This window comes from Dreissena polymorpha, chromosome 4, assembly GCF_020536995.1.
Source record: "Dreissena polymorpha isolate Duluth1 chromosome 4, UMN_Dpol_1.0, whole genome shotgun sequence".
NCBI classification, from domain to species: domain Eukaryota; kingdom Metazoa; phylum Mollusca; class Bivalvia; order Myida; family Dreissenidae; genus Dreissena; species Dreissena polymorpha.
This window is the reverse complement of record NC_068358.1, coordinates 125,928,539-125,949,604: the sequence shown is the minus strand read 5'-3', so window position 1 is coordinate 125,949,604 and position 21,066 is coordinate 125,928,539. Positions and strand designations below refer to the sequence as shown.

The 21,066-nt window shown below is 35.1% G+C and overlaps 2 protein-coding genes across 3 annotated transcripts in view; both read right to left on the bottom strand.

Annotated features, from left to right (window-relative positions):
* Positions 1 to 488: 488 nt before the first annotated feature.
* The window catches only part of LOC127876052 (amyloid beta precursor protein binding family B member 2-like), an 85,142-nt gene continuing 64,564 nt past the window's right edge, over positions 489 to 21,066 (bottom strand). For both annotated transcript variants that reach the window (XM_052420902.1, XM_052420903.1), the window contains exons 6-17: positions 18,204 to 18,325; positions 17,452 to 17,579; positions 16,400 to 16,601; positions 11,622 to 11,749; positions 11,008 to 11,252; positions 9,496 to 9,582; positions 9,131 to 9,246; positions 8,134 to 8,207; positions 6,852 to 6,960; positions 5,240 to 5,308; positions 2,116 to 2,451; positions 489 to 1,498 (exon numbers count right to left, since the gene is read on the bottom strand). In XM_052420902.1, the coding sequence (XP_052276862.1) occupies positions 2,164 to 2,451; positions 5,240 to 5,308; positions 6,852 to 6,960; positions 8,134 to 8,207; positions 9,131 to 9,246; positions 9,496 to 9,582; positions 11,008 to 11,252; positions 11,622 to 11,749; positions 16,400 to 16,601; positions 17,452 to 17,579; positions 18,204 to 18,325 (1,568 nt within the window). In that variant the 3' untranslated portion in view covers positions 489 to 1,498; positions 2,116 to 2,163. The remainder of the gene's footprint in view (positions 1,499 to 2,115; positions 2,452 to 5,239; positions 5,309 to 6,851; positions 6,961 to 8,133; positions 8,208 to 9,130; positions 9,247 to 9,495; positions 9,583 to 11,007; positions 11,253 to 11,621; positions 11,750 to 16,399; positions 16,602 to 17,451; positions 17,580 to 18,203; positions 18,326 to 21,066) is intronic.
* LOC127876051 (ubinuclein-2-like) overlaps positions 4,798 to 21,066 on the bottom strand; it is a 145,589-nt gene continuing 129,320 nt past the window's right edge. The window contains exon 17 of the transcript XR_008047625.1: positions 4,798 to 4,989. The gene's annotated coding sequence lies outside the window, so the exon portion shown is untranslated. The remainder of the gene's footprint in view (positions 4,990 to 21,066) is intronic.

Below are 21,066 nucleotides of genomic sequence, written 5' to 3'. Positions count from 1 at the left end.
TATACAATATTAAAAAAATATATATATATAAATACAAATAAGGAATAAGTATACATGTTTCATGGTTGTATATTATTTTTAATTTCTGCTTCAAGTTCATTTTGTCTGCATAAACATCAACTATGCAACAACTCATTTAAAACAATAAGAATATTCTGAAGTAAGTAGTTTGTATGATGTTATCATATAATTAAAGTTGAATGTTCTGTTGTTTGAACACATAATTGCACATCTTTGTAGGAATGCTTATAAATCAGTAAACTTTTCAGATCATGACCCTTTCTTGAAAACAATATTCCTAAAAAATAAAATACACAGTAAAATATAAATATAAAGAAAAAAATATGAGATTTCAATGGCAAATTACAGCTTGAATTCACATACAACCATGGTATTTATTGCACAGTTTTTAATACAACTCACTACAATTGTTCATAACCATCTATCCTATGAGATATTCTGTAAGTGCATAAGAAATGGCATTCAAATCGATTAACAATATAAAGTTTATCTTAACTTGAATCAAATATATAGCATAAAACATTCACAAACTGACTGCAAGTAAACACCAAGTGGTCCATTTAAGCATTCATATAGACGAATATTTTTGTTAACAGTGGGAATTTTAAAATGTAAGCCAACATGTTTAGCTCTATAAACTTAATTATCATTTCATGTATGTTGTGTACTGCACACTTTTGTAAATAGGTGGTAAATTTTAAACAGCAATTATTGACAAAACCCTTATGTATATTGCAATATGTAATTATCTACATCTTATATGTAACATTTATCTGTTAAATAACAAAAAAATAACCTGTATCAATACAACTCTGTTTAGAAAAATCACAATGAATGGTAAATTGGTATGTTAAAAAAAACATTTCAACACAAATGGAGACAAACATAAATACATATCGAAAACGTTTTCTTGACTGATTACTATTTGAGTGATAACTGCATACAGCAAATTGCAATAGGCAATTTATTATGTTTTAAGATCACACAATCTGAACCACAAAAACATCAGTAGGTAGTAAGAAACTTTTTGTATTTATAGAGGAATTTGTAAACTTGAATACTGTCAAACTAAAAAAATATTCAAAACATGTTAGTAATCAACTTGAACACTATTTATGAATGCTTGTTTTAAAAACAAAAGTTTCCCATGTATGAACAAACTACAACATTAAATAGTGGTTTGTGAAGAACTCAACCCAATCAATAGTTCTAGCAGCATTGCATTTTTTTAAGCAGGTCCTGTAACCTGCAACAAATTTATGTTGAGTACTGGTTCACCGTAAATACAGCACGCCTCACTGGTTGAGAAACAACACTGAAATGCACATGAACTGATAAACAAATCATTGTGAAGTAATCTCAAAACTGTGTCTGCTCATTTGTCCTCCCCCGTACAGACTCGCTCTGTGAAGATTTTCTGGATGATTGTCGGCGACTTCAGAGACGAAATCACACTTTTCAATCCAGCCTTCACTCCCTGAAACATCCAAATGTTGGTATTTATTTATACATATACAACACTCGACCCTTTTCAATGGTAGATTGAAAAATGTGTTAATATTGTATTTAATATATATAAGCTCAAGTCTTGCAATATGAAGGATCAAACCAAATGAAATAAAACAATGTGCCCCTAAAAATTAAGATGTGACATTATTGTATAAGATATTTTTCATTTTATATTTTCATAAGGATTGCACACAAGCTGAGAGTCACCAACACTAAAAATGCCATTGCCAAAAGAAACCTTTTACATTTGTTTGTTTGTTTAGTTGGAATTTTCTCAGTTTTTAACAGTATTTCATTCATATCGCAGTGGTCAGTTTACCAACTCACACTTTTCATGGGATAGCGGGGTAACAAGTACTCAGTGCACATACTTAGACACAGTACAGCACTCTACTAACTGAGCTAGCGTGCCTGACTTAAACCCCTTTATAATGCCCTTTCATGTGACATTATAAAGGCAGATGGCAAGACACATTTCAATATAAAATCAAAACATGTAACAATACATCTACCATACATGCATGCATAAGAAAATATGATTTCATAGAAAGACAATACAGAGGAAAACAAAAACGTTCACAATACCTATATCACAATATTAAAGATAAAAACGTCCAATTTTGGGGGCCAAGGCTAGGACTGCTCAATCATCGGCTGGCTTTGCTCACTGGACTGTTTATCCACCAGTTTCCTTCCCCTGAATGACGACAGCAAGTTTGACACAGTCTGAACGCCTGACTTGGCCTTCTGGACCCCAGATTTAAGCCCCGTACTCACAGACTGGACTCCAGTTTTCATACCAGTCTGCACCTGCTGCAGGACTGGTTTCACTTTCGTTCCGACCACCTCGACCCTGTGTATGACACCGTCTTTCAGAGATCGATGCTCTGTAGGAGTCATGTCATCTTCCTCAGCTTCCACCTGTGCCAGCCAAAGGTTTACCTCATGTTTGATACACAGTGAGACAACACTGATGTTACGGAAAATGATAAAGACACAGTGACACAACATTTATATAAAGAAACCAGACATGTGTCAATAGTTCACAGATTGCCACACATTCCACTTTGTCTCAAAAATTCCCTGATGTTAAAGGGACCTTTTCACAGATTTAGGAAGATATTCATTTAATACTTTATATTGATAAATGTAAACATCGGATCTGAAAAGCTCCAGTAAAATACAAGAATACAATTAAAGAAAGAAAAAAAAAGTAACCCGCAACTGGGCTCGAACCATCGACCCCTGGAGTAAAACTCTAACGCTAAGACCACTCTGCCATCCGTGCTCATAAATTAAGTGATGTATTTTATACTTTATATAAGCAATCCTTGTAGTATCACAAAATATAATGACGACAACAGAACTATTCAATTGTGTCGCGTTGCAACGCTTTATAATTTTCAGGTTTTTAAATCGTCAAAAGATGCATATAATGGATATTTTAGAACATGGTAAATGTTCAGTATTACTGTTTCCTCACTACAATGAAAATTTTGCAAATCTGAAACAATTTTTTTTAATTTTGTCAATTTACCAAAACATGAAAAAGTCCCTTTCAAAAAAGCTATTAACGGCCAAATTTTACTTTTGACCCTTAGTGTAACGCTGATCTTTGATGTAATGAGACAGGTGATGAAAGTTTCCTCATGTAGTCTTGCAGTAGTCATTTTAAGCAAGTTACCTTAAAACCTTAAAACTGCATGATGAATGACAAACAGAATGTGTTGTTCTATAGCCAAATTTGAATTTTGACCTCTAAGTGTGCTTTGACCTCTGAGGTAAGGAGACATGTTTTACAAAGAAATGCCATCTCCACATGGTAGGCATTAGGAGTAAGTTATCTTCAAATTCAAATGCTGAATGACAAATGAAAGGCTGTGTTATGACCACATTTAACAGTTTAACTCTAAGAGTGACCTTGACCTTTAAGGCAAGGAGACAAGTAACATACTTGACACGTTATCTTAACATGGATTGCATTTTTGCCAAGTTATTTTAAACATCATCTATATATATTACAAAGTTATGGCTGACACAGAAATTGTCATGCTGTTTATGGCACATTTGACCTTAAACCTCCACGTATGACCTTAACCTTTGAGGTAGGGACATGGGAGTTATAAGCGACCCATCATGTTATAAGACATATGTGACGTATTATTTTTCAGTATAGCTAAGACACAAACTATCGCACAGACACACAGACACATTGCTTTATGCCAATTTCTTCAAAGGGGGGGGGGGGGGGAATAAATATTTTTTAAACAGTGACACAATATTTATATCGAAAAATGACATCTTCACTTAAATAAAGAAACAAAAAAATTCTATCAATAGACACAATATAAACACTTAAGAATTTTTCTATTTATGGTTGGGAGTGAGAAATGTTTTCCCAATATTCCAAATATCTTGAAAAAACAATGTAAACACTACATTTAATGGGATGAAATATAAAAGCACAAGATACAAAATTAAACAAGAGATGTGTTCGTCAGAAACACAATGCCCCCTATTGCGCCGCTTTGAAATCATTTTTTAATAATTTTTTTTTACCTTTGACCTTGAAGGATGACCTTGACCTTGAACTTCCACCACACAAAATGTGCAGCTTCATGAGAACGCCGCTTTGAACAAATTTTTTTTTTTTGACCTTTGACCTTGAAGGATGACCTTGACCTTGAACTTCCACTACTCAAAATGTGCAGCTTCATGAGAACGCCGCTTTGAGCTTTGAATATTTTATTTTGACCTTTGACCTTGAAGGATGACCTTGACCTTGAACTTCCACCACTCAAAATGTGCAGCTTCATGAGATACACATGCATTCCAAATATCAAGTTGCTATCTTCAATATTGCAAAAGTTATAGCCAATGTTAAAGTTTTTTTCTGGAGGAACGGACAGACTGACATACTGACGGACAGTTCAACTGCTATATGCCACCCTACCGGGAGCATAAATATGGAAACATTTAACAAAACAACTCACCTTTATTTAAATACAGATGAAAAATAACCAACAATATTCACTATAATAAAGACCATTGTGCACACGTGAGCTAACATGAGATTAAAAAGAGCTTCTAGTTTTCAAAACAAAAAAACAACATCCAGAAACATTGAATAACAATGACAAGGGACAAAATTGTCACAAAACCAGGTTTTCATTGTGAAAAAAAAATCTGATAAAGGGAGAAAACTCAAACTGAACTTTTGAAATGAACACACAAAATTAACCCCCTTTGTAAGTTTGTTTTAAAAAAAAATATATTTTTAGTCGTGGCGACCTTGACATTGGAGATATTGATGTGATTTTTTCGTGCGACACACCGTCCCATGATGGTGAACAAATGTGCCAAATGATTTTAAAATCTCACAATGAATGACATAGTTATGGCCAGGACAAGCTCATTTATGGCCATTTTTGACCTTTGAACTCAAAGTGTGACCTTGACCTTGGAGATATCGACGTAATTATTTCGGGCGACACACCGTCCAATGATGGTGAACAAATGTGCCAAATGATTTTAAAATCTGACAATGAACGACATAGTTATGGCCCGGACAAGCTTGTTCCGCCCGCCCGCCAGCCAGCCAGCCAGCCCGCCCGCATTCGCCAATCTAATAACTAGTTTTTTCCTTCGGAAAACCTGGTTAAAAAGACTGAAACTAGAAAGGACGCTAGAAGGTTTCAGACACAGATACCTTATTTCTTCGTTCTCTTGTTTTCCCCAGGTATCGATGCTGTGCGTCTAAACATTTCTGGTAACGCAACTGAAAACATATTGTTACTGTATACAACTGTCATTACAAACATGTATATTGCATGAAATTGAGCACATCCAAGACAAACAACAAGTGTGGACTCTATGTTTTGTTTTGAAATACCCTTGCAAATGAAAGGTGAATTTTTTTTATAAACTGAGATTTCACCTTTAACTGATGTAACTGAATAATTTTTAATTTTTTAAACTTAAATCAACAGCATTTAATGGTCAGTGTGATAAAGATTAATTTGCGGATTCTAAAAATAGGGCCAAAGATCGAGAACTGAAGGAACCAACTGTTTTGATCCACATTTGCAATGTCTAAAGAACCATCTTAGAACTCAGCCAATAAATTGTTTAAAACAAATTATGCTTTTGCATATACTTTGGCATATATGTGGCATCTAGAGTGTTCTATAGCATTTGATTTACTTGAGACCAGTGATCAGGTTTTCGATACCTTGTAACCCATATATATTCAGGAAAAATGTTCTGAGCAGGTTTGAACAAAAATTGTGACCTCTAAAGTGTGCACAAGCTTTTCCTTTAATTTGATCCCCTGTGACTCAGTTTCAAACTCAGTGACAATATCATTGGCAATAATGTTCTCACCAAGTTTCATCAACATTTCATCTTGAGTGATCAGAATTTCTTTTATTTGACCTTGTGAGATCATTTTTGACCCCACTCTATCCAGTTTTGATCTTGGCCAAGATAAAATCAGGTGAACTGTTTTAACAAAATTCACAAAGATTCAGCAATAAAGGTCCCCTCTAGACTGTTCACAAGGTTTTTCTTTAATTTAGTTAACTTTAATTTAAACCTATTTATATTAGCTCGATTGCATAGATAGCTTAAGGCTTATTTGAAACACTCTCAAGTCAATTTCCTGCCACTAGAACAGTACTTGGTGTGTATGGGGGAAATCAAAAGAACACTCCCACACTGGGGATTGAACCCGTGACCTCCCGATCGCTAGGTGGACACTATATCCACTACACCACTGTGACCTCTAATTTCTTTAATTTGACCTTGTGACCTAGTTAATGACCCTTCATGAACCACTTTTGAACTTTGCCTAGATTTACTTAGGGAAAGTGTTCTGACAAAGATAATTGAAGGTTGAGAAATCAATGAGTCCTCTAGAGTGCTCAAAAGCTTTTTGTTTTAATAAAAAGCAGTGACCAAGATTTCGACCCCATTTGACTCAGGTTCAAACTCAGCCTAGATATCATCGGAACAAGTGTTCAGAGCATGTGTCATGAAGATTGCCCAATAAATGTGACCTCTAGATAGTTGGCAAGGTTATAATATACTTATAAGGAAAACTACCCTGTCCAAGTTTCATGAAGATTTGACAATAAATATGGCGTCTTACGTGTTCCCTAGGTTAATGTTGAAGATGCAAGATGGACAATGGACAAATAGTGATTACAAAAGCTGGCAATGAACACTTGCCCTTGTAAGCTATAAACAGGGAAGTCCTCACAAATTCGTGCTATACAAAGTTGTTTCAGTACTATGGTGAGTTACAACATTTAACAACTCACTTTGCAAGCGGCCTCTATGGTTTTACAGAGGGGTCCAGCATTTGGGTCGCTGTGGAAAACATGGGCTTGAAATTTGTCCTCTGCCTTGTGCACAATGAATGCACACAGCCTGGAAACAAATAACAATAGTGACAACATTAATAAACAGTTTGTTTCCCCTTTCATGACCCATGATTAAGATGGTTGGGCACGTTTTTGTTAATTACTGTTTAAGAAATGTTTACACATCAAAGTATTTTGTTATAAATATTTTTCTTCAGCTTGCAAAGTCATGGTATTTTGTTTGCTATCAATTACACATTTGTAAATCTTCTGTTCATCAAAGCTTTCAGAGGATTTTATTTTGTTGAGGTAAATTTTCTAATATTTTGTATTTTATTACATAAAGTGTACTTTAATAGTTTCTGTCACCGGATTGACATATTTAAACTATATGTCACCAGAAACGATACAAATAACCTACTTGAAATTATCATGTTCGGAATTTTTTTTGCACTTGTGTTCTTTACTACCAGATATTTAATTGCAACAGAAGTGACACATAATGCTCTTACTTAACAATTATGACGTACCAAAAATAATTTGAAGGGACTTGTTCACAGATAATTGTATTTTTGAAAAATGTCATTATATGAAGTCACAAGCAAAAATGTAATACTTTCAAAAGTTAAAAATAATTAGAATATATCAACATGGACACATTATAAACCTAAATAATGTGCCAGACCTAGTATTTGAATGCAAAAGCTAACACTCGACCACATCACCGCGTAGGGTTTTGATTGTGGATTGTAGTTTGAATGTTATACTTAATTGTAATGCAGTTTCTGCTAAATTACCAATAAACAGGCTTACAAAAGCTATATCATTTGTTTGATTGTGATTGATAATTATAAAAAAAAACAATAAATTATTGGACACGTTCTGAGAAAACTGGGCTTAATGCATGTGCGTAAAGTGTCGTCCCAGATTAGCCTGTGCAGTCCCCACAGGTTAATCAGGGACGACACTTTCCGTATAAACTTGATTTTCTGTAAGGAGGGACTTCCTTGAAACTATAAATACCATAACCACAACATGTGCGGACCGCACAGGCTAATCTGGGATGACACTTTACGCACATTCATTAAGCCCAGTTTTCTCAGAACAAGGCTCATATAATGCATAGAATCTTTTTTGAATACAGTACATTATTTTAATTGTCATTTTGCCAAACTGCAAACAAGGCCCTTCAACTGACAGTTATTTGTATCTCCACGCAAAGTGCCAGATGTATTCTTACTTGACGTTGGTGATACTGATACCCATGAAGGACAGGTACCGCACACGACATTCTTCAATCTTGTTATCAGCATTCTGAAAAATGCGGTTTTGAAACAGAAAATACGTTTGCCATTCAAAATAATTCAAATCAATGATCATTATTCACCGATTAAAACTTAGAGTAAAATCGTTTAAAAACAAAAATATGTGTTTGTCGAAACCCTATGCAAAACATTGCTGAAAATATTAGCAAAAAGCTTTACCATTTGGATTTGTTAAATCTATTTTGTCAAACTGACAAAGCTTGCTTTTATTGAGGATATTAAAACAGAAACAAAATGGGGCCGTGCTCTGTGAAAAGAGGGTTTAATGCATGAGCGTAATGTGTTGTCCCAGATTAGCCTGTACAGGTTAATTAGGGATGACACTTTCCGCTTTTATATTTAAAAAAAAAGAAAGTCTATACGTAGCAGAAAGCCAGTTTAGTCGGTGAGTGTCATCCCTGATTAGCCTGTGCAGACTGTAGTTCTCAAGTTATTGTGTGTACGTCAAGTTCCAGTGACCTTTACCTTTGACTTATTGACCTCAAAATCAATATGCGTCACAATTTCTTCCAAAGTTGCCACAATACAAATTTGCATGATTGCAGGTTGAAGTGTTCTCAAAACATAGCGCATAAAAAATGTCCTCTCACATACCGCTGTGATCATGTCATTTGACATGGTGACCTCAAAATCAATAGGGGTCTTCCCCTTCGCAGTTGTAACCACTATACAAAATTTCATGATCTTAGGTTAAAGCATTCTCAACATTTCTAGTGGAAACTTTTTTACTATAAAATGACCCCATGACCTTAACCTTCGAACTGTAGACCACAAAATCAATTGGCATCTTCCTTTCCTCCCAAGTAAAGTCAATAGAGAGGATATAAAACAAAGCAAACAGCTGTAAAATTAGCTTTTTTCAAAAATTAAATTATGTACATTGAATTTTATATTCTGTCACTTTGATCATACCCCATGTTCAGTGATGGTGATGGTGGAGGGGGCTACAGCGACGCCCACATACTGCCACTTCTCAGGGGGCACTGTTTCTAGCAACCGGTCTATAGCACCGTTCAGTACCTCCATGCCTGGGGAAAAGGAGAACAGGAGATACAAACTTGTAAGTATGATCTTGTGTCAAATTTTTATAGGTATTACTGCAGAGCTGCTTATATGGTTTAAGCCTAGAGTATTTAACATAATTTTTTAAAATTCATTTAAACAGAGTAAGCGTTTTATAAAAAAACATTATGCCTACCTAAGCAAATACTTGACAATTGTATACATGGGTGAAATATGAATAAGGGGCATGATTGTGTCTGTATCTCCCTCAATACCTGTGGGTTTATTGACGAGAGTGGAGCCCAGGTAGTGACACCTCAGGATCTTCTTTGGCTCCTCCATTGGGGTGGGGAATGAAGCATCTACAGTGGCAAGCACACAATAATAAAGCGTAGTATGAATCAAGGAAGGAGTGTGCAAACCATAACAAAATCAGTATGCCAAACCAATGAGGGGGTGAGTGGAATTTCTCAATCTATTTGAAAAAAAAGTGACAAACTATATGTATTTGAATTTGACATTTCACTTTTCCATTTGGGTTTGTAAACTTTTTGTGTGGATATTGAGGTCTATTGCGGAATCATTTTTATGCCATTTAACCTTTCAATATTGTTAAAGAGTAATTACAGGATTCATAAATATCAAAGTCATTTCACAGTTTTGAGTCCAATATAATTGACAGTGCATTTTACATGACAGAAAAACACCAAAACACAAAACACATTTAATATACCAATTTTCTCACTTATATTTCCAATATTCTCAACCTAGCATAAAATAACAACCTTTTAAACATTCAACAAGAGCTTTGTCACAAACTTGTCTTATTCCCCTCCATTGGTCAGATATCTTCAAGGCAAACAAGTCAGACATGTGTGGATCACTTTTGATAAAAACAAGTGTTTTCATGTTTATGGTGATTATACACTTAAGTTAAAGTTAATTGCTTGAGGAAATCAGAAGTATTTTGATCCACATACTTTATCACATTTTATGTGGACAGACTGACTAACAGTCTACAAACAGATCGCCATAGTGACTCCAATACACCCCTCTTAAACTTTGTTAAAGGAAATTATAAGTTTACAAACAATTTATAAGTTTGCAAAACAACAACAATAACGTTTAGTTTAAACATATTTATTTTAGATGGATTGCATCAAAAGCCAAAGTCTTATTGAAATCTCTTGAGTCTGTTGCCTGGGATTAAAAACAATACTTTGTGTCTTTCGGGGAGATCAAAAGAACACTCCCACAGTGTGGATCAAACCCATGACCTCCCCATCGCTAGGGGGACACCATATCCATTACACCACAGCGACCTGTTGTCTAGTATCATTGACAGCATGTTTTACATATCACTGGGAACAAATAAACAATACAAGTGACATTAACCCTTTGAGCGCTGGAACCGAATCTTAAAGGCCTTTGCAAACAGTTTGGATCCAGATGAGACGCCACAGAATGTGGCGTCTCATCTGGATCCAAACTGTTTGCTATTCTGATAGTATTCTTTGAAAAAAAATGAAGAAAATGCTTATTTTACAAATTCAGCAGACGACATTTTAGCAGACAACAAATTTCCCAGCATGCAAAGGGTTAAGATCTTAACTCACTGATATATTTCTACACTTAACTACTGCATTTTTCTTTTAAACTTACGCGATCACAGACAGATTTTTTTCACAACTGTTACTTTGACCACACCCCTTAATTTGAAACCTATCTGGAAGGTTAAATAACCCACAAGTGTGTAGGGATAAAAACAATAAATAGGCAACACCTACTAGAATATAGAGACTTAAAGGTGACTTTCTCCCCTGCTGGCTGGGTGCTAGTGGTCTCCAAGTTGGGCAAGTCGTTGGGCCGCGTCAGTCGACTAAGCGCCTTCTGCTGAAGGGTTCGCTCCATCATGATCTTCTTACAGATATCCCGTAAGTTATTGGCGATGTGTCGCGCCGGAGTGTCACAGCGGAACACGTGACACATGTAGTTCTTTGACAGGTTGTCCCGAGCCACGTACGCAAAGTCTCTGGAATAGCAGGAGTTTGGTCTGTGCAAGGATAGTCTCACTCGAGTAACAAAGGTGTTTGCCTTCACACATGCCTTTTCTATTACATGTTAGGGGACAAATTTATTGGGAAAGGAGCATTTTTATGGTTGGTCAAAATGAATTTTAACAGCATTTTGATATCTTTAAATTGTTAAAACAGTTCTGACAGCACATGGATTGTTGAAGAGCATCTATATTTTGCCCCTGCATCCTTCTCAAAGACATTTTTGCTTAAAAATTATCAAAAAATGCTCAAATGTGTGGACAGCACAGGCTAATCTGGGACAACACTTTACACATATGCATTTAGCCCAGTCTTGCCATTACTAGGTTTCATTGACAACCCACCTGCCATTCTCTCTGCCCACCCCCCAGACTCGGATGGTGTGTATGGGCTGGTAGTTGAGGACGGACATGTCCTGGGGGTCGATCAGGCGCAGACTCTCGATATCCAGGTCCATGTACAGGTCCTTGCCCTGAGGTCACAATCATAGGGCATATAGAAAAGGGTCATGAAAAACATGCGGCATATTGAAATGGGAGATCAAAACATTGGGCATACACAAAGTTGGGATCACAATAATGGGCACAGAAAAAATGGGAATCAAATAAGGACTTCAAAATCACTATGCAGACACCATATTGATATTTAAACACCACCATCAACTGCACAATATTCTGACATAATTTCTCAAATACATGGATAAAAAAATATAACTGGACCAAAATTTCATGCACACTGGTTACACTAATTTATAAATGTACGATTAAATACTGCATAATTGTAACAGACCAGAGAGGTTATAAGATGCAAGCCTTTTAATTTAAAACACCTTGCTTTAATTCCAGCAAGAGAAAACTTTTTCTCTTTTCTTCTGGTTATTATGGTTATTAAATCCTCACAACTTTTTTTTTTTCTACTGGTTATTATGGATTATGGTTATTTAATTCTATGCTACCAAGACACTGACAAAATATGTCTCAAAATATGAACAAATTCCTTTGAGTCAGAAAAATGATTGCTAATTTCATTTATTTAGAACATTCAATCAACAAAATTTATATGTATATAATTACATTAAACTAATGGAACAGGTTAATTTTCTGAAAGAAAAATAAGCACAGTTCACACACGATTCTGCTCAAAATACTATAACTTGAAAAAACCATATGTCAACACCTTTTTCAAATCCAATGATTGCACCAATTTGCTGATGCCTGTCAGAGAAATGTTGCCATTTATTTTATAATTATTTAAAAATGACAGTAAGACTTTAATCTTTGACCTCAGGACACAGGCCTTGCGCTCAACACATCCTTTCAAAAGGTTGCCAGTTGAATGATTAAATTACAGTAGATCTGTACAAACTGAATGGTGCACAGATTTTAGTACAGATACTTAAGACTAGTTACAATGGTCTTTAACTTCATGCCATATGGTGAAATTTATTTTGAAAGTTTTTTAAACTGCCTAGGGACACAAGTTTTGTGGGCGAAATGTCATCTTTTTATGCTGAAAGCTGCTGGTATTGCCTAACGAATAATGAAATACTATCTGTACAATCTAAATCATGTATAATTTGACCTTTTATTTCTAAGTGTGACCTTTGAGCAAAAGACTTTTGTTTTTCACGAGACATTTACAAATTGCTTGATAAATTATCAAGTTAGTCTGGTAAAGCTATATTATGCACAAATTAGACCATTACCTTTGAGCAAGAGACATGTGTCTTACACAATACACAACTTCTTCACATGGTCAACATTATTTTAAACTTATTTGAAAATTGCATGATGGATGAAGAGGTTCCAGGCATGACAAGTTGGCACAGACAGACAAACACACACATACACAGATCCCATCTTGCCACAGCTGTTAAAACGACAGAAAATGGCTAGAAAACAGCTTTTCGTTGTAATTTTCCCTAAAGTTACCTCCTCAAATGCAGAAAACAGACCTTCAAAAAGTGTTTCTATCGTTTTATTTTTTATGAGATATTTACTTTAAGATCTTAATATCTTATCTAAAACAAGCAAATTTGTTGGATTTCTTGAAAAAGTATACTTCCTTATCATAATATTTTCTTAACAACTCCTCCAAAGTAATGCATTTTAAAAAAAAACGCTTAGCAAACATGATAATCATTTCCTGTAAGTGTTTTTTATACATATGTGAATGAATGCTGAAACTACAGTTAACTTGCGTTAATTTACTTTTAAAGTTTGCCCTTAGTAAATATTGGCAGCTGATGCAAATGTGCATGACAGTTTGCCTTGCAATTGTTGTGAAAAGACATTTTAGCCCCATGAAATTAATAACCAGTGTTTGCACACACTTGAACAAGCGAGGAATTCCATAAAGGGAAACTGGTTCGATAGACAAACATGTTTCATGGCAATAATGCACTTCAAAGATCTTTGTTCCCTGTTAAATTTGCAATTATATTGTCATGTGAAATATTGAATCATTCCAAACTCTAATCATTAATTAAAGTGCATGATATCTATGAAATCTGATATGCTTGAACTGAAAGAATGTCTTTGATATGAGTATCAAACATCACCTGCTTAGGAAAATATAAAAAAAGGTTCTTGAAAACTGATTTGAGGGGTTCAAAGTGTAATTACTGTAACTAATATTGAAATATTATTAACCCATTTATGCCTAGTGGACTCTCCCATCCTTCTAAATTTGATCAAGTTATTTCCAAAATTAGGGATGTCTAGTATATTTATTTCTATATTTAGAAATTTTCTTACAGAAATTCCTTTAAGCAAACAGCGCAGACCCTGATAAGATGCCGCATCATGCGGCGTCTCATCTGGGTCTACGCTGTTTGCCAAGGCCTTTTTTCTAGATGCTAGGCATAAATGGGTTAAAGTACATCAGTTTTATGCTCAACTCTTGAGATATAAATGTTGTTTGCTTACATGATCAGATAAAATAAGACCTTCTTAGGCCTGTTTTATTATAAATAGATTTTACAGATTCGCCATTTGCCATTTTAAAGCACCACCTTCACTCCCATAAAAAAGATAAAATCTGAATTTTTTTTTTCTTTTAAGGCAAAGCTTAATTTATCCTACATAAAAATGAAATTTGTCAAACCTTTACCATTTGCACAGTAGCACTTGAAGATATTAATTTTGTAAACGTTTGACAAAAACTGCATGCAACATGTAAGAGGTATGCATAGAAGTTTTAAAAACCATGCACAATGTAGGGGTTGCGCAAAGAAAGCTTTAATGAAGGTCAAGCAAACTATGACCTTATTATTGCCACTTAAGCCAGTAACATAATTTATTATGGCTTAAGAACAATAATTTTTTATGCAACATTTCTTGTATTTGAAATGGGACAGTTAAGGTCACTTAAGGTTGCTTCATATACGCTTTTCTTGCCATTTCAATTAAAAAGGCAACTGTTTAATTGTTGTGTAATAATATTTATAAGTTTATATTAATTCAGTAATGTTAATTGATTAAGTATCTTACCAAACATCAACATATAATGGTAAAAGGTTTTTGTTCAAAGTGTGTTTCTGAGAATTTTGTGTTCACCGATTAATGCTTTTACAAAATAGTTAAATAGTTTCAGCATTATTATATTTTTACATTGTATTATATGGCATGGGCTGCAAACTGTAATTCAAATTAATATTTGAGTATGAATTACAACTTAGTTATTCTCAACACCAGTTGTGAACCTTTTTTTTAAATTCTTTTGTAAAGGAAGTGGTTAAAGTGGTTGCTTAAGGCAGGTGGCTTCTATGGGGGCCACCTATGCAAATTCATTTTTACCCTAAAAAAATAGATGCCTTATGTAATATATGGGCTCTATTTGTCCAATAATTCTGAGATAAAAGAATACGGAATAGACTTTAGACAAGGAAAAACAAAGTTTCCATGCGAACGGACTACAAGTGTTGTTTTTAATAGTTCAACAACTGTTCTAAACAAATTGAGATGCTATTGCAGCCGAAACTACTAAGTCAGACATAACACACCTATTGGCATTTTAAACAAGATGTGTTTGTGAAACACAATGTCCCCCTATATGACGTTTGACCTTGAAGGATGACCTTGACCTTGACCCTTCACCACTCAAAATGTGCAGCTCCATGAGATACACATGCATGTCAAATATAAAATTGCTAGCTTCAATATTGCAGAAGTTACATTACATGAGCAATATTGACCCATATATTTGACCTAGAAGGATGACCTTGACCTTTCACCACTCAAAATGTGCAGCTCCATGAGATACACATGCATGCCAAATATCAAGTTGCTATCTTCAATATTGCAAAAGTATTCATAAAATAAGCAATTTGGGCCACATATATTTGACCTCTGACCTTGAAGGATGACCTTGACCTTTCACCACTCAAAATGTGCAGCTCCATGAGATACACATGCATGCCAAATATCAAGTTGCTATCTTCAATATTGCAAAAGTATGCATAAAATGAGCGATTTTGGCCACATATATTTGACCTCTGACCTTGAAGGATGACCTTGACCTTTCACCACTCAAAATGTGCAGCTCCATGAGATACACATGCATGCCAAATATCAAGTTGATATATTCAATATAGCAAAAGTTATTGCAAAATGTTAAAGTTGGCGCAAACCAACCAACCAACAGACCAACCAACAGACATGGCAAAAACAATATGTCCCCTACTACTATAGTGGGGGACATAAAAAGATTTCAAAACAAGAGCTGTCACCATAGGATGACTTAGGCCCGCTATAAACGCTTGATAGAAGTTATGAGCTTTTTTCCAAACCTAAACGCAGATTTCGAAACCAAATGCGGACCCTAAGTTCAAGGTCAAGGTCACAGGGGTCAAAATTTGTGTGGGTATGGAAAGGCCATGTCCATATACACATGCATGCAAAATATGAAATTGCTATCTGAAGCGAAATAGAAGTTATGAGCATTTTTCAAAACCTAAACGCAAAGTATGACAGACAGACGGACGGACTATATCCCCTCCTTCGGGGGCATAAAAAACCTCTTTGTTTTCAGACTGAAATCCAAAAAATGGTTGATATTGGGATCATGTACAGCATATAAAGCATAACATAAGCTAAGCTGCCATGTATACAATGGTACATACATCGCCCCACCGTCCCACTGCGTCATTGATGTCATTGCGACCCAAGGTCAGGTCCAGAATGCACTTGTTGACCGCCTTGTTGCTTCGTTCAGGGGTCAAATCCTCCTCCGCAATTGGGACCCAGCCAAGAGAGCTCACCGCATATCTCACCGGTTTGTCCATGCTTCCTTCATTCAAACGGGAACTTCTCTGCTGCGCTGACCTGAAAGAACAAACAAAATCAGTTGGTAATCTAAATTTATTAGCCACACCTTTAATTCAAACTTATAAAAAACCAATGGAATATGATTATCTAATGCTTTTAAATAGTTGACTTACATGTATCATATTGATTTGCCTTAAAATGCTCAGGTGACTTGATTGAGCCAATAAATTTTACTATGCTTGATTTTCTGCTTTCTCACTTTACTTACATATTTGTTCAGAGACTGATATTACAGAATATAAATTGACTAAACTAACAGGTTATTTATGTCTTCTTTGACTTGACTTACAGGTTTTTTAATGCCTTGACCTAAAGCTATTCAATAATTTGCCTTGACGTTTTTCCTAAGCTTGACTTTAAAGTTGTCTAATGATTTAACTGATAAGTTTTTCAATGACTTGATTTACAGGTGATCCATTGCCTTGACTAAGAGATTTGTTATGGGTTTGAAGTTTCATGGACACGGACAGGTTTTTAGTTGTTCTTTTGCTTACAGGTTTTTTGCAAACTTGACTTACACTCTTTTCAGTGCAATGATTTACAAGTTTTTCATTGACTTGACTGACAGGTTATTCAAAGACTTGACTTACTGATTTGTCAATGCATTGATTTACAAGTTTTTCATTGAATTTTTGACTGCCTTGACTAAGTGTTAATTACTACCAAGACGTTTTTTTTGTGTGACTTAGGTTACAGGTTGTTATGTGAGTTTACTCACATGTTATTTTGTGCCTCTACTTACCGAATATTCAGTGCCTCAACTTACAGGTTTTTAAGTGACTTGACTGCATGTAGGGCATAGACTAACAGGTTTTGACCGACCTGACTACTGTAGTGAATGACTTACAGATTTTTCAGCGACATGACTGCGTACTGTAGGGCATGGTCTTCAAACTCATGCAGGTGGTCCTCTGTGCTGGCCACACTGGACGGTGTTGAAGGTATGGAGTTCACCGAGTCTCCAGACAATGTGCTCTGTCAACAGATCAGGCTTAATATGAGTCTCACGCTGGGAAGACGAGGTTTAATGCATGCCCATAAAGAGTTATCCCTGACTAGCATGTGCAGCTAACACAGACTAATCAGGGACGACACTGGATTTTCACTTAGAACAGACTTCTATTCAACAAAAAATATCATAAAAACGGGAAGTGTCTTCCCTGATTAGCCTGTGTGGACTGCTCATATGCATTGTGCTAGCTTTGAATATAAATGACCGATAGAGAGGCTTTGACAGACAATACAGTAAATCATTCAGAAAGCCTGTAATAAATTATTTAATGTAAATGATTTGTAAAAATATTGGTGACATTCTTTATTGGAAAATGACCTGAAAAGGTGTGGTCATATGTATAACAGGGATCAGCAAAATCAATTGTTGACACATAGATAAATGTTCTCAATGGACGGTTAAATTGTCAGCATTGGAAAAAGAAAATAAAAAAGTTATTAGTTCAGACATCTTGCACTGCATTGACATTTTCACTATAAGTGTAGGCCTTCAGATCATAAAGTTTCATCAAATTCGGATCATTAATTTATGAGATTTAGCAGGGATATTACAATAGAATATTAACAGGGCCTCAGTTAACCACTCACAGTGTCACTGCTGACGGATATGGATCGCAGCGTCTCGCGCAGGTCTGGCGGGGCGGGGGACGGGGGTTCACGCTGGATTGTGCCACTCTTGATGTGCCAGTAGTATATTGCGCCATCCTCATCTGCAGAAACATATGCGACTTGTTCTGGGAAAACTGGGCTTAATGCATGTACATAAAGTGTCATCACAGATTGACCACATCAGGGATGAAACTTTCAGCATAGACTTGATTTTTTTAACCCTTTCAGTGCTGGAACCAAATTTTAAAGGCCTTTGAAAACAGTTTGGATCCAGATGAGACGCCACAAAACGTGGCGTCTCATCAGGATCCGAACTGTTTGCTATTCCGATAGTATTCTTTGAAAAAAAATCGAAGAAAATGCTAATTTTAGAAATTCAGCAGACAACATTTTAGCAGACGGCAAATTTCCCAGCATGCAAAGGGTTAAGAAGAGATTCCTTTCAAATAAAAAATTGCATAAAGGAGGAAAGTGCATGTCGCCCATGATTAGCCTGCATAGACTGCATTTTATATTTTAACCCATTTATGCCTAGTGGACTCTCCCATCTTTCTAAGTTGGATCAATTTATTTCCAAAATTAGGGATGTCTAGTATATTTATTTCTATATTTAGAACAATTCTTACAGAAATTCCTTAAAGCAAACAGCGTAGACCCAGATGAGACGCCGCATCTCATCTGGGTTTACGCTGTATGCAATGCCCTTTTTTCAGGACGCTAGGCATGAATGGGTTAACCTAGCTTTCGGGCTTTTTTGCACATAAACATGGACTGGAACTATTAAAAAATTGTATATTTACTGGTATATTTGGCAAAAGTATTTTAATTACTTAAAATTCAATTTAATGATGTGTATTTGTTTAAATTATAGCAAAAAATTATTTTGCATGATTTGATGAATTGATGTTTATTTAGTAAGCGATGAACATGTCCCGCTTGAATGTTAATACAAGCACATTTTAATCAGCAGATCCTCTCAGGAACTGTAATTACAAATGACAACTTGAATGTATTGAATTGAAATGTGTGAATTGAACTGAAATGTGTGTTTCTGATAATTGCCTGCCTTGGCACATGATAATAAGAAAACAGGTTTCCTGTTGAATATTCTTCATATAATGGTAGGTACATGAATGTATGCAGCACATGAGAAATATTGAAAAAACACACCATCAGAAATATTTTATCAATAAATCTTGTTTGTTTTGTTTTTAGAAATTAGAAGAACTATATAACACACCTTAGGCAAATATTGTTTTCATATCACTGGCAAAGATTCTATCTAGTTGATTGCATCATAAAAAGTGGTAACATATAAAGTTGAAAAATACTTACCATAAATACATTACCCAACCGATTTGCCCCCGTCTTAATTTAAATAAATTCCAAATTTTCCCTCCTATGCAAAGATATTAGTCATGATGCTTAATTTTCTTATCTTTCCTTTTACAAATATATTTCCATAGAAAGGCCATTTAAATTCTGGAATAATCAATTATTCAGAAGGCATGCAACCCTAAATAATCCTATAACGGCATCTGCCTTAATATCCAATGTTTAAATCCAATTCATTTGCTGACTTTTCGTGGCCGATAGATTATTGCACAATTCATTACAATTTAAGAGCCGAGCATGCAGGTTTTATTGCTGCATTATACAGAAATGGCCAGTAAATTTCTAAAAGCTGTCTGTTCCGCAATGATTGCATGTTAAATATAGACACACTTGGCAATTTTGCAGGCATGAAACATTTTATTTTGATATTTACAAACAGCATTTTAAAGTTAAAGACAAAGGGTAGTGTCAAATAAAATTCAGTTAACCAAATAGTAAAGGCTATTGAAATAATGTTCAGACACAAATACAAATCAAGACAATATAAATGTATTTTATGCTAAGAATACTAGTACACTGTAACTCCGTTATATCGCTGTACGTATGTTATATAACAATGTCCAATATATCGTGAGTCGGCTGTGGATCCCCTTTTCTTTCACCTACCTTAATTTTGTGTGTGTGTTTTTTCCAGTATTCAAATATTAAGGCCAATGCTTACCAGGATGAAAAATGATGTGATATTGTACATGAGGTCTAATTTTTGCATGCTTTTAAAAATCAGTACAAAGGATTTACACAAAATACATGAGGACGGTTTATTTGTGGCGAGATTTTGTCATCATTCAGGAACAATAAAACTCGAAAATAATATCGGATTACACATTTAATTATAAGCATTTTAATACTTACATGGAATAATGTTTTATGTTATACCAATGTATAACATATGGATATATCACACAATCCAATAAGGTAGGTGAATAGCGTGTTCTGAATGGCCAAACTGTGTTTATCCATACATTCAAATGCATGAATGACCTGACAAGTTATATTGCGACTTGGATATATCGCCATCACGATCAGTTGATCCCGCAAACTTCAATATAACGGAGTTGCAGTTCATACACAATTTGACCATTATACACTATTTACCATGTCTGCGCCTGCACTGGGACTAGCTTAGGAAATGTGCACAATTGATTTATTCATCCCTTCACAAATGCAAACAAAACTGCACAAGCAAATCTTCTTGAACCATAATACAGAGTACACAAACATTATAATGTTATGTACACTGAACAACTGATAAAGGACTGCAAAGATATGCAATAATTTTACAACATGAAAATCTCCTGAATATCTATCATTGATTAACTGGCGTCACATTTGTGACCGCTAATTAACAAAGACTGGACATTAAAGTCTTGTTTTTTATTTAAGATGCTTAATCTATCAAAAAATGGCCTTGTTTTGCAAATAAACCCATATTTTTCAAAAGATATAC